General features: G+C 48.3%; 1 protein-coding gene across 5 annotated transcripts in view; it reads right to left on the bottom strand.

Annotated features, from left to right (window-relative positions):
* LOC125127362 (uncharacterized) overlaps positions 1-12,973 on the bottom strand; it is a 148,260-nt gene that overhangs the window by 21,156 nt on the left and 114,131 nt on the right. For all 5 annotated transcript variants that reach the window (XR_007134922.1, XM_047780269.1, XM_047780270.1 and 2 more), the window contains exons 13-17: positions 11,891-11,961; positions 11,028-11,115; positions 4,803-4,934; positions 3,020-3,090; positions 2,122-2,209 (exon numbers count right to left, since the gene is read on the bottom strand). Coding sequence is in view for 4 of the 5 variants with exons in the window: in XM_047780269.1 (XP_047636225.1) it covers positions 2,122-2,209; positions 3,020-3,090; positions 4,803-4,934; positions 11,028-11,115; positions 11,891-11,961 (450 nt within the window). In the remaining variant the exon portion in view is untranslated. The remainder of the gene's footprint in view (positions 1-2,121; positions 2,210-3,019; positions 3,091-4,802; positions 4,935-11,027; positions 11,116-11,890; positions 11,962-12,973) is intronic.

The following is a 12,973-nucleotide window of genomic DNA, read 5'->3' as shown; positions in this document are numbered from 1 at the left end:
CAAAAACAAACAACAACCCATTTGAAAAATGGGCAAGAGAACTGAATAGACAGTTACCCAAGGAAGATGACCAACAGGCACACGAAAACATGGTCAACACCATGAATGATTAGAACAAGGCAAATCCAAGCTGCTAAGAAGTACCACCTCGCACCTGTCAGAAGGGCCATCATTAGTAAGTCTAGAAATTACAAATGCTGGAGAGGGTGTGGAGAAGAGGGTACCCTCCCACCCTGTTGGTAGGAATGTAACTTGGCACAGCCGCTATGGAAAACACCATGCAGGGACCTCGGAAAACTAAATATAGAACTAGCATGTGGCCCAGAAATCCCACTCTTGGGCGTATGTGGGGACAAGACTTGCCTTGAACAAGACACATGCACCCATGGACGTTGACGACAGCGCCGAATGTCCAGTGCGGCACTCCTCACACTAGCCAAGACGTGGAAACCACCTAAACGTCCACCGACAGATGAATGGGTCAACAAGAGGTGGGATATATACACAATGCGGTACTCCTCAGCCATGAAAGGAAGGAATAGTGCCATTTGCAGCAAAGTGGATGGAACTAGAGGCGCTCATCCTAAGCAAAGCCCCTCAGAAAGAGAAACACCAACCCCACATGGTGTCACTTATATCTGGGACTCTAAAACACAGCACAAATGATCCTTTCCACGGAACAGAAACTCAAGGACTCGGAGAAGAGACTTGTGCTTGCCAATGGGGTCAGGGAGGAAGTGGGATGCACTGGGACTCTGGGCTTAAGGGATGCAAACAATTGCATCTGGACTGGCTATGCAATGAGAGCCCACTGGATCGCACAGGGATACAATATCCAGCCACTCACGAAGGAACGTGATAGAGGATAGTGGGAGAAAATGTAAGCACGTATATGTGTGTGTCTGTGTGCGTGTGCTGCACGCGTGTGCGACAGGATCACTTTCCTGCACAGCAGAAATTAACAGAAAAATTTAAAACCGAGTGTAAAGGGAAAAATTAAAATCATTAAAAAAAACTTAGAACTTTCCTGGAGGGATAATTCTAGGAAAAGTATGCTGTTGAAAGGATCTTAAACCCAAAACGTTGATCTTAAAACCAAAAATAGAACACATGACAATACTGAAATCCAACCATTAATAACAGCCACTATCCATCACATGACAGTTGTTCTGCAGGCTTCATTTTGTGCATGGGCCCTGAGCAAAAGGATGTCTGCCCTCCCAAGAACCTTACAACAAGAGGGACTTACTTCATGGAGAGAAACACAGAGGGAGCACGGAGTCCTTCTCACCCAGATGGGCAGTGAGTTTGTACAATGGTGCCGGACACCAGGCTAAGGATGAGGGTGAACTCTGAGCTCTTACTTGCAAGATCGCCTGGGTGTGTGCTACCTAGGGTGGCCAAATGTAAGAATGACAGTGACCCTGTCCCAATACAAGAATACGCCTCGCCGATTCCCATCTGCTTTGGCCATGTTGAAGCAATGACCGCAGCACTGACAGGGACCTTTTAAAATGCACAGCATCGACAGGACCTCTGGAGACCCTGGTATTCCCGGGCATAGACACGGAGCAGGGACCCTCCCCGCTCCGTGCTCCCCACGAACGACCAAGTCCTGGCTGAGGGAGAGGTGCAGGTCAGGGGTCCAGAGCATCCCATAGGGAACCCAGCCTGGGTCCCACTTTGGCTTTCCCACGTAGGAGGTCAAGAGCTTGGGCCAACTCTCTCTGCACCATCTCCACCTGAGCAACGGGAAAATTAAGCCAACGTGGGGACAGCGGTGGTGAGGGGCGAATGCATGCCTATAGGGGTGGTACGCAGAGGTGATGGGATGTTTCTTAAGGAACGTTGAGCGGTGTATTTTCTGTATAAATAGGAGAGAGCTCATGAGGAAACAGATACTTACACCACATGTGCTCACACATGGACCTCACTCCCTGTCCCTCGGAATGTGTCACAACCCAAGGAATCAACACAAGAGACTTGTGTCCAGGGCAGGTGCCACCAGGGCATCACTATGACTGGGAAAGAGCTGCCTGCTCCACATCCCAGACTACCCCCTTTCCAAAAGGAACCCAGGATCTGGCTGCTCTCCAACCAATGCCCGCAAGGAAGACCCACCTTTTTCTTCTTCACCCCGATTGTTTGTCACTGGAGTGCTGCTCTCCAAAGCCATGCCATTATTATTAGTTGTGTCATCGGCCAGCATCTAGTGCAAGAAAACAGTGTGAGACTCTAAGCTTCCTGGTCTCTATGGACATGAGAATTTTCACGGTCTTTCTGCCCAGCAAAACCCAAAAGGGAAACACTCCTCGAGTCCATGGTCCCAAAGAAAACACAGAGGTCATCCTGGACAAAGGCTTCAAATCTTCCTGTAGGAATTCTTATGTGTACTTTGACCAAAACCCACCAAATTCTCTTGCAAGGAGGGCAGTCCTCTGCTGGTAACATTGCTCTCAGCCGCACTTCCAGTTTCTAGAGGCTGCTGTCAATTTTTCAATCAGTCATGCATCGGGAGAGGACATTCAGTCAACACTCGTCCAACCCAGGAAAAATGTAGGTCTCCACTGATTTGAACAGTGTAGACTTGCATAGTTGAAATTGACAGACAAAAGGAGGAAATTGGAGTTCCCGTTGTGGCACGGTGGAACCAAAACTGACTAGAAAGCATGAGGTTGCGGGTTTGATCCCCGGACTCGCTCAGTGGGTTAAGGATCTGGTGTTGCCATGCGCTGTGCTGTAGGTCACCGACTCGGCTCACATCGTGACTTGCTGTGGCTGTGGTATATGCCGGCAGCTGTAGTTCTGATTAGACCCCTAGCCTGGGAAACTCCATGTGCAGCAGGTGCAGCTGTTCAAAACCAAAACCAAAACCAAAACCAAAACGAGAGAGAGAGAGAGAGAGAGAGGGAGAGGGAGAGGGAGAGGGAGAGGGAGAGGGAGAGGGAGAGAGAGAAGACAAAAGAAAAATTGAGGAAATGAAGTTATGCTTTTATCTCAGATAAGAAAAGGCACTTACTGTGCAGCCACTTGGAGCCTCTATTCCTCCCGTGGTGCTGGGCAGCCTTTCATGGAAGTCCGGGATTTCTTCTAGGAGGACACAGATGGAAGGGTCATGATATTGGTGACGCTGCTCAGGAACTATTCAGGCAGCATTGTTGGGGAGTGGTGTGTGAACACAGGGAGGGAGGGGAAGGATGTGGGTGATTTTTTAAGCATGGGCACACATGCTGTTGGCTGACCACTCCGGTGGGACGAGGCTGGCCAAGGGGAGGTTCCTTGGCATAATGAGAAGGGGAGCTTTAAGCTTCCTAGCCAAAGCCAACATACTCAATTCAATGTAGGCAATTTGAAAAGAGGTAAATTCCAAATTCATGTTCTGGGGAACCTCCCGCTGTGGCTCCATGCATTAAGGACCCGAAGCTGTCTCTGTGAGGAGGCAGGGTCGCTCCCTAGCTTCCCTCAGGGGCCCAAGGATCCAGGGTTGCTGCATGCTGCGGCGTAGTGTGCACATGTGGCCTGGATCCGGTGGTGCCATGGCTGGGGTACAGCTCTGGGTGAACCCCTCCCCTGGGAACTTCCATATGCCACAGGTGTGGCCACACACACATAACAAAACAAAAACAAGTCATGCCATGTTTCAAGGACAGAGTCCAATGACTCCTCCAGCCTATTTTAAATCCCGTGGCGACTCCCACTACTTCTTGGAATGTTCCAAGACCATTTTTCATCTCCACGTGGTCACATGCCCTGCTTCTGCTCAGCATAGGGTGATGGCACAGGTATAGTATTTATCCTTTGCGTAACTGCTAACTATACAGTTCCGTAGCCTTTTTGACTTCCACACGCTTTTCCACCCATCAATACTACGTACACCCCCACCTTTGTCATCCTACCCAACATGACCCATCACCACTCACCTTCCCCTGGCCACCAGGCCTTGGTAATTCCTGCTTCTGCTATATGAATGTGCCTACACAAGTAGTATTACACGGTATCCGTCTTGCTGTGCACCTGCCTTATTTCACTCACCACAATAGATTTTTGTAGTGTTTGGTCCACCCGTACCCTAACGTATTTCCAGCTTTAACTCCACTCTGCGGCTAAAGAGTAGCTCATTCGGAGTTTCTTTTGCATTTCATTTTGCCAGTCCTCTCATTCATCATCACATTCATCAAGGCCTTTTGCATAATGCCCATCTTTGGACTCCTGGGAGAAACAGGCCAGGGAGCATTCGGGTATGGATTTCTCTGTGCTATAATGGTGAGAAATCACACTGCACATCTGTCAAAGGGCAGAGCTTGTAAGAGCACCAAGTATGACTCCTAAGGCAAACTATTAGTGTTCCGCTAATTGGAATAAAGGTTCCACCAGCATGTTATACATTGTCAAGGGCTGGACCTGGAGTGGTGGGATTCGGGAACCGTCTGTGTCATCTGTTGGACTTCCTTGTCCACATAATCCAGGTCGAAACAATGTCTAGTAATTTAAAGACACCTGGAAACACGGCTTCCTCCCTGAGGGAGACACAGCAGCTAATGTCCAAAGCCAGCCATCATCGACACCCTGCTAGAGATCATCTTCACCCTCCAACATCAACCGGCTGTTGAGATTTCAAAGTCGTTTTAATTCCACAGGTGTAAACACTACCACCTGACTAAGTGTGTTTCAACTTGGAGACGCACGCACGCACGCACGCACGCACAAAGGATACCACAAAATACTTCCTAGTTCATTCGTATACAGGGGACCCTAACGAAAAATTATTCTTGCATGCACCGAAGGAGAAAATCTCCACGTACCTGTCCCCGGCCCATTGGCGGGTTGCACTCGCTGGTGGCGCCAGGAGCCTAACTTTCTGATGTGGCCAGAGGTGGATCTTTGTGATGTCTGTCGGTTGTTTCTTTGGATCCGGAAGCAGCATCCTATGCAATCTATCACAACAGGGAGGACTGCTGACATCTTGCTGTCAGAAGACCGTAGGGAAATTCGCACTCATTTATTCCATTTAATCTTTTGGTCCCCTGGCTCACCAGCTGCCCAGGAGTGCTGCCTGGATCAAGGTCAGACTTAGAAGGATCATGCAGTTTTAAAACAACCAACAGACAGGGTTTTTGAACAAATACCTTTGTTTAACTGAGACCTTCTAGAAACACAGCAGAGTAAGAGTGATCGTGCCTGATGGTCTGGCTCAAACACATTCAGAAGAATCATGAACCTGGGGAAAGGGTTGTAGATCCCTAAGGGCCTCGATGCCCTGTTCTACCAGGTGGAAATGGTATTCTAGAAGGCTGACTTTTAGTATGATGTTATGAGGACGACTTCATGAAGTACGGGTAACATTTTAGAAAAAGGAAGGACGGGGGCCTCGTCAATGCTCCGTATGTGTTCAGCCCTGAGTGATGGCAAGAGTAAGCTAGACATTCAGTGGTGGTTGAAAAACCAGAGGGGGTAAATGGATGCCTCAAGTCGGGAAGGGTGGAAGCTTCTTCCCCAGCATCTTCATGGGACGATGCCCTCGCAGCTCACGGACAGTAACCTATTTTCATCTCCTCTGATACTCAGTCCTGTTGCAGGTGAGGAAGTGCAAACAGGACCCACATGAGGAGTAACCAAGTGACAGTCCAAGCGTCACAACAATGACAGAGTGATGAATCTGAGGGCAGGTGGACCAGAACATATTAATTAATACAACGAACCCGGAAGTTATACGCAGTAACTCTAGAGATAGCTCAGAGGGGTAGAAATGAGAAGAAAAACACAACAAGAAAAAAATGGCAGGAGACAAAGTGAGCGAGCCCATCTGAAGGAACAGCCACTCGGGGGAGCAATGTAACTTACCTTAGCAACAGTGATTGAGATTGCCCATTCCTAAAGCATGAGCCCTGAAGTGAGAGCGTCACACTGCCACCACGATACAAACCTCTCAGGCCACAGAGCGACAGCCTGACCATGAGGCAAGAAAGTGCATAAGCACAGTACCATGGTGACGTGTCATCGTACCACTTTCAGAGGGAAGTCAACCCCTGCACAGGATGGGTCCAACTGCTGCCGGCAGAAAGCGAGTTTCCATGGACAAGCTTGGCTTTTCAGAGGAGCCTTGTCATTTCCGAAACGGAATCTCAGGCTCCCACAGAACCCTCTGACTAAGAAAATAATTTTCTATGAGAGAGAACGACTTGTCCCCCAGGAGAGTTGAGAGTGAACCTTGCAGGGTGAAGAGGCAAAAAAAGCCAGCATGTGGAGAATTTAAGGAAGAACTACCCCTCCATTTCTACTCTTCCTGAGTCACTAGACATTTGGCCAATCAAACCACTTCAAAACGTGAGATTTAAGGTTATTGGAACCAGGGTGAATGTTTCATGTTTCAAGACGACTGCTATTCTGCAGTGTCCTATTCAAGTTTGCTGCTCACAAAAATTACTATTTTTGATGCACATTGCAAGTAAGTTTCCAACTTGTCACATGCTTGTATCTTACTACAGTTACTCGTACACACAACCTGAGGAAAGTTTTCTTCCTTTGCCAAAAAAAAAAAAAAAAAAGGAAGAAAGAAAAAGAAAAAAAGAAAGTCAGTAATTATTTCTGTAATTTCTGGCTTTGAGAAAGAAAAGGAGGAAGAATGTTGTGACCATTATTCACACCAAGGATTAAAGCCGCCCTTAAGAAAAGTTTCTCCTACTTAGGAACATAAGCACAGGGGTTTCAAAGACAAATTTTTCTATTAAACCATTGTGACTATTTCTAAACATGCATGTCAAAGGGGGCAATCGGTCTTTCAGGAAGAGGATACAAACTTTTCCCCTAGAAGTTACGTACGGCCAGAAGTGTCCCAGTCCAGTCAGTAAAAGGAGCAGAATGTTTTGTAAAGCACACATGGTAATTTGTGTCTCAAATAAAAATCTCAGAACATTTTGGATGTGACAGTGATGGTGCACCAACGAGTCATCCATTTAAACAGATTAGACTTACGACGTGCCTATTTATCCAAGAAGGAACTGGTAGGTGTTTTGCCGGCAAAGAGGGGCACATTCAGTTTGCAACTAAAAGAAACTTGTCAATGTCCAATTATTGATTTCAGTAGTGGAGAATTAACTGAGTTCGGATAGAGATTCAACTTGCCATGTAGATTAGGCATTCCTTTGGCCAAGCCCTAGGAAGCCCCCTGTTTTGTTTGTGGGGGGGGGGGGAATCTTCCTCTAGTCGATACTACAAATGTTTTGAAAAGCTGGTGACTATCGATACTAATGCATCAAGATAAATGATGTAAAAATGATGGGACAGGGCCAACTTGGAGAATATCACCGCTACATGCACTGTGTCATGAACAGCCTAGCCAAATCCCGCTGCCTATAAAGAGCATAAGCCACTATGCTTATGGGAGGCAATTGGTTTATGAGTGTGGAGTCCCTCCAGGTGGACTAGAGCTCTCCCCTTTTCCTCTTTGTTCTTTTTTATTTTTTGTCAGGTGAGGATGCATGAGAAAAATGACCCTGTGTAAACGCGAAAGAAGGAAGACAAAACAAGGAGAGGCGGTAGACAAGGGGATGGACAAAGGCCCTGGAGTGCACACGGGTAGCTGCAGAGGGCCAAGGAACAGGAGGAAGGCTGCTCTCCCCAGGCTTGCAAGGAGGCACCTCCCCCAGTGTTCACTCCAGGGGAGGGGATGGCCTTCCTCTTAGCCACTCAAGCAGGGGTCCAAGGAAGAACCCAAAGCATTAAATATCTGGGGACCAACCTGAGCCAGGAGCTGCAAGACCTCTGCGCTGAGAGCAATAAAACATGACTCAAGGAAATTAAGGAGGAGTCAAAGAAGGGCAGACAGAGGCCATGCTCCTGGCTTGGAAAAAGTGACTATCCTAAAAATGGCCGTTCTACGCAAAGCAATCTACAGATTCAGTGCCATCCCTATCCGTGATCGTTTTCGCAGAACTAGAACAAAACCGCCCAAACATTTACACGGAACCTAAACAGGCCCGGAATGGCCAAGGCAATCCTGACGAGCAAAAACCAAGCAGGAGGCACACCTCTCCCAGACTTCGGTCAATATTACAAAGCTACGGTAAGCAAGACAGTGTGGCAAAGGTACCAAAACCGACACACAGACCACTGGAACAGAAGACAGAACCCAGAAATAAACCCCAAACCGACAGTCAATTATTCTTCAACAAAGGGGGCAAGAATGTCAAGGGGGAGTTCCCGTCGTGGCGCAGTGGTTAACGAAACCGTCTAGGAACCATGAGGTTGCGGGTTCGGTCCCTGCCCTTGCACAGTGGGTTAAGGATCTGGTGTTGCCGTGAGCTGTGGTGTAGGTCTTAGACGGCGGCTTGAATCCTGTGTTGCTGTGGCTCTGGCGTAGGCCGGTGGCTACAGCTCCGATTGGACCCCTAGGCTGGGAACCTCCATATGCCGCAGGAGCGGCCCAAGAAATAGCAAAAAGACAAAAAAAAAAAAAAAAAAGAATGTCAAGGGGGGGGAAAGACAGTCTGTTCAGCGAGTGGTGCTGGGAAGCTGGACAGCCACATGAAAATCCATGAAACTGGAAAACAACACCCTCAAACCGTGCACAAAAAGAAACTCAAAACGGCTTAAAGACTTAGACCTAAGACAAGACACCATCAAACTCCTGGAAGAGAATGTCGGCCAAATGTTCTCTGACATCAGAGGATTTCTGTGGGTCACACTGAGCGCAAGGAAAAAGAAACCAAAGCAAAACTGAACAAACGGGTCCTAATCAAACTCATGTGCTTTTGCACAGCAAAGGAACTCATTCAAAATAACACAACCGCTGGAATGGGAGAAAGTATTTTCAAGTGATGCTACTGACAGTGGCCTCACATCTAAAATATACAAAAACGAAAACAACAACAAAAAAATCCCCCCCAAAACCACATTTCCACCATAACAGCAAAAACAAACAACAACCCATTTGAAAAATGGGCAAGAGAACTGAATAGACAGTTACCCAAGGAAGATGACCAACAGGCACACGAAAACATGGTCAACACCATGAATGATTAGAACAAGGCAAATCCAAGCTGCTAAGAAGTACCACCTCGCACCTGTCAGAAGGGCCATCATTAGTAAGTCTAGAAATTACAAATGCTGGAGAGGGTGTGGAGAAGAGGGTACCCTCCCACCCTGTTGGTAGGAATGTAACTTGGCACAGCCGCTATGGAAAACACCATGCAGGGACCTCGGAAAACTAAATGTAGAACTAGCATGTGGCCCAGAAATCCCACTCTTGGGCGTATGTGGGGACAAGACTTGCCTTGAACAAGACACATGCACCCATGGACGTTGACGACAGCGCCGAGTGTCCAGTGCGGCACTCCTCACACTAGCCAAGACGTGGAAACCACCTAAACGTCCACCGACAGATGAATGGGTCAACAAGAGGTGGGATATATACACAATGCGGTACTCCTCAGCCATGAAAGGAAGGAATAGTGCCATTTGCAGCAAAGTGGATGGAACTAGAGGCGCTCATCCTAAGCAAAGCCCCTCAGAAAGAGAAACACCAACCCCACATGGTGTCACTTATATCTGGACTCTAAAACACAGCACAAATGATCCTTTCCACGGAACAGAAACTCAAGGACTCGGAGAAGAGACTTGTGCTTGCCAATGGGGTCAGGGAGGAAGTGGGATGCACTGGGACTCTGGGCTTAAGGGATGCAAACAATTGCATCTGGACTGGCTATGCAATGAGAGCCCACTGGATCGCACAGGGATACAATATCCAGCCACTCACGAAGGAACGTGATAGAGGATAGTGGGAGAAAATGTAAGCACGTATATGTGTGTGTCTGTGTGCGTGTGCGCACGCGTGTGCGACAGGATCACTTTCCTGCACAGCAGAAATTAACAGAAAAATTTAAACCGAGTGTAAAGGGAAAAATTAAAATCATTAAAAAAAACTTAGAACTTTCCTGGAGGGATAATTCTAGGAAAAGTATGCTGTTGAAAGGATCTTAAACCCAAAACGTTGATCTTAAAACCAAAAATAGAACACATGACAATACTGAAATCCAACCATTAATAACAGCCACTATCCATCACATGACAGTTGTTCTGCAGGCTTCATTTTGTGCATGGGCCCTGAGCAAAAGGATGTCTGCCCTCCCAAGAACCTTACAACAAGAGGGACTTACTTCATGGAGAGAAACACAGAGGGAGCACGGAGTCCTTCTCACCCAGATGGGCAGTGAGTTTGTACAATGGTGCCGGACACCAGGCTAAGGATGAGGGTGCACTCTGAGCTCTTACTTGCAAGATCGCCTGGGTGTGTGCTACCTAGGGTGGCCAAATGTAAGAATGACAGTGACCCTGTCCAATACAAGAATACGCCTCGCCGATTCCCATCTGCTTTGGCCATGTTGAAGCAATGACCGCAGCACTGACAGGGACCTTTTAAAATGCACAGCATCGACAGGACCTCTGGAGACCCTGGTATTCCCGGGCATAGACACGGAGCAGGGACCCTCCCTGCCCCGTGCTCCCCACGAACGACCAAGTCCTGGCTGAGGGAGAGGTGCAGGTCAGGGGTCCAGAGCATCCCCATAGGGAACCCAGCCTGGGTCCCACTTTGGCTTTCCCACGTAGGAGGTCAAGAGCTTGGGCCAACTCTCTCTGCACCATCTCCACCTGAGCAACGGGAAAATTAAGCCAACGTGGGGACCAGCGGTGGTGAGGGGCGAATGCATGCCTATAGGGGTGGTACGCAGAGGTGATGGGATGTTTCTTAAGGAACGTTGAGCGGTGTATTTTCTGTATAAATAGGAGAGAGCTCATGAGGAAACAGATACTTACACCACCTGTGCTCACACATGGACCTCACTCCCTGTCCCTCGGAATGTGTCACAACCCAAGGAATCAACACAAGAGACTTGTGTCCAGGGCAGGTGCCACCAGGGCATCACTATGACTGGGAAAGAGCTGCCTGCTCCACATCCCAGACTACCCCCTTTCCAAAAGGAACCCAGGATCTGGCTGCTCTCCAACCAATGCCCGCAAGGAAGACCCACCTTTTTCTTCTTCACCCCGATTGTTTGTCACTGGAGTGCTGCTCTCCAAAGCCATGCCATTATTATTAGTTGTGTCATCGGCCAGCATCTAGTGCAAGAAAACAGTGTGAGACTCTAAGCTTCCTGGTCTCTATGGACATGAGAATTTTCACGGTCTTTCTGCCCAGCAAAACCCAAAAGGGAAACACTCCTCCAGTCCATGGTCCCAAAGAAAACACAGAGGTCATCCTGGACAAAGGCTTCAAATCTTCCTGTAGGAATTCTTATGTGTACTTTGACCAAAACCCACCAAATTCTCTTGCAAGGAGGGCAGTCCTCTGCTGGTAACATTGCTCTCAGCCGCACTTCCAGTTTCTAGAGGCTGCTGTCAATTTTTCAATCAGTCATGCATCGGGAGAGACATTCAGTCAACACTCGTCCAACCCAGGAAAAATGTAGGTCTCCACTGATTTGAACAGTGTAGACTTGCATAGTTGAAATTGACAGACAAAAGGAGGAAATTGGAGTTCCCGTTGTGGCACGGTGGAACCAAAACTGACTAGAAAGCATGAGGTTGCGGGTTTGATCCCCGGACTCGCTCAGTGGGTTAAGGATCTGGTGTTGCCATGCGCTGTGCTGTAGGTCACCGACTCGGCTCACATCGCGACTTGCTGTGGCTGTGGTATATGCCGGCAGCTGTAGTTCTGATTAGACCCCTAGCCTGGGAAACTCCATGTGCAGCAGGTGCAGCTGTTCAAAACCAAAACCAAAACCAAAACCAAAACGAGAGAGAGAGAGAGAGGGAGAGGGAGAGGGAGAGGGAGAGGGAGAGAGAGAAGACAAAAGAAAAATTGAGGAAATCTCAGATAAGAAAAGGCACTTACTGTGCAGCCACTTGGAGCCTCTATTCCTCCCGTGGTGCTGGGCAGCCTTTCATGGAAGTCCGGGATTTCTTCTAGGAGGACACAGATGGAAGGGTCATGATATTGGTGACGCTGCTCAGGAACTATTCAGGCAGCATTGTTGGGGTAGTGGTGTGTGAACACAGGGAGGGAGGGGAAGGATGTGGGTGATTTTTTAAGCATGGGCACACATGCTGTTGGCTGACCACTCCGGTGGGACGAGGCTGGCCAAGGGGAGGTTCCTTGGCATAATGAGAAGGGGAGCTTTAAGCTTCCTAGCCAAAGCCAACATACTCAATTCAATGTAGGCAATTTGAAAAGAGGTAAATTCCAAATTCATGTTCTGGGGAACCTCCCGCTGTGGCTCCATGCATTAAGGACCCGAAGCTGTCTCTGTGAGGAGGCAGGGTCGCTCCCTAGCTTCCCTCAGGGGCCTAAGGATCCAGGGTTGCTGCATGCTGCGGCGTAGTGTGCACATGTGGCCTGGATCCGGTGGTGCCATGGCTGGGGTACAGCTCTGGGTGAACCCCTCCCCTGGGAACTTCCATATGCCACAGGTGTGGCCACACACACATAACAAAACAAAAACAAGTCATGCCATGTTTCAAGGACAGAGTCCAATGACTCCTCCAGCCTATTTTAAATCCCGTGGCGACTCCCACTACTTCTTGGAATGTTCCAAGACCATTTTTCATCTCCACATGGTCACATGCCCTGCTTCTGCTCAGCATAGGGTGATGGCACAGGTATAGTATTTATCCTTTGCGTAACTGCTAACTATACAGTTCCGTAGCCTTTTTGACTTCCACACGCCTTTCTACCCATCAATACTACCTACACCCCCACCTTTGTCATCCTACCCAGCATGACCCATCACCACTCACCTTCCCCTGGCCACCAGGCCTTGGTAATTCCTGCTTCTGCTATATGAATGTGCCTACACAAGTAGTATTACACGGTATCCGTCTTGCTGTGCACCTGCCTTATTTCACTCACCACAATAGATTTTTGTAGTGTTTGGTCCACCCGTACCCTAACGTATTTCCAGCTTTAACTCCACTCTGC

Source organism: Phacochoerus africanus, chromosome 5 (genome assembly GCF_016906955.1).
Source record: "Phacochoerus africanus isolate WHEZ1 chromosome 5, ROS_Pafr_v1, whole genome shotgun sequence".
In the NCBI taxonomy this organism is placed as follows: domain Eukaryota; kingdom Metazoa; phylum Chordata; class Mammalia; order Artiodactyla; family Suidae; genus Phacochoerus; species Phacochoerus africanus.
This window is presented reverse-complemented; position numbering and strand designations above follow the sequence as displayed.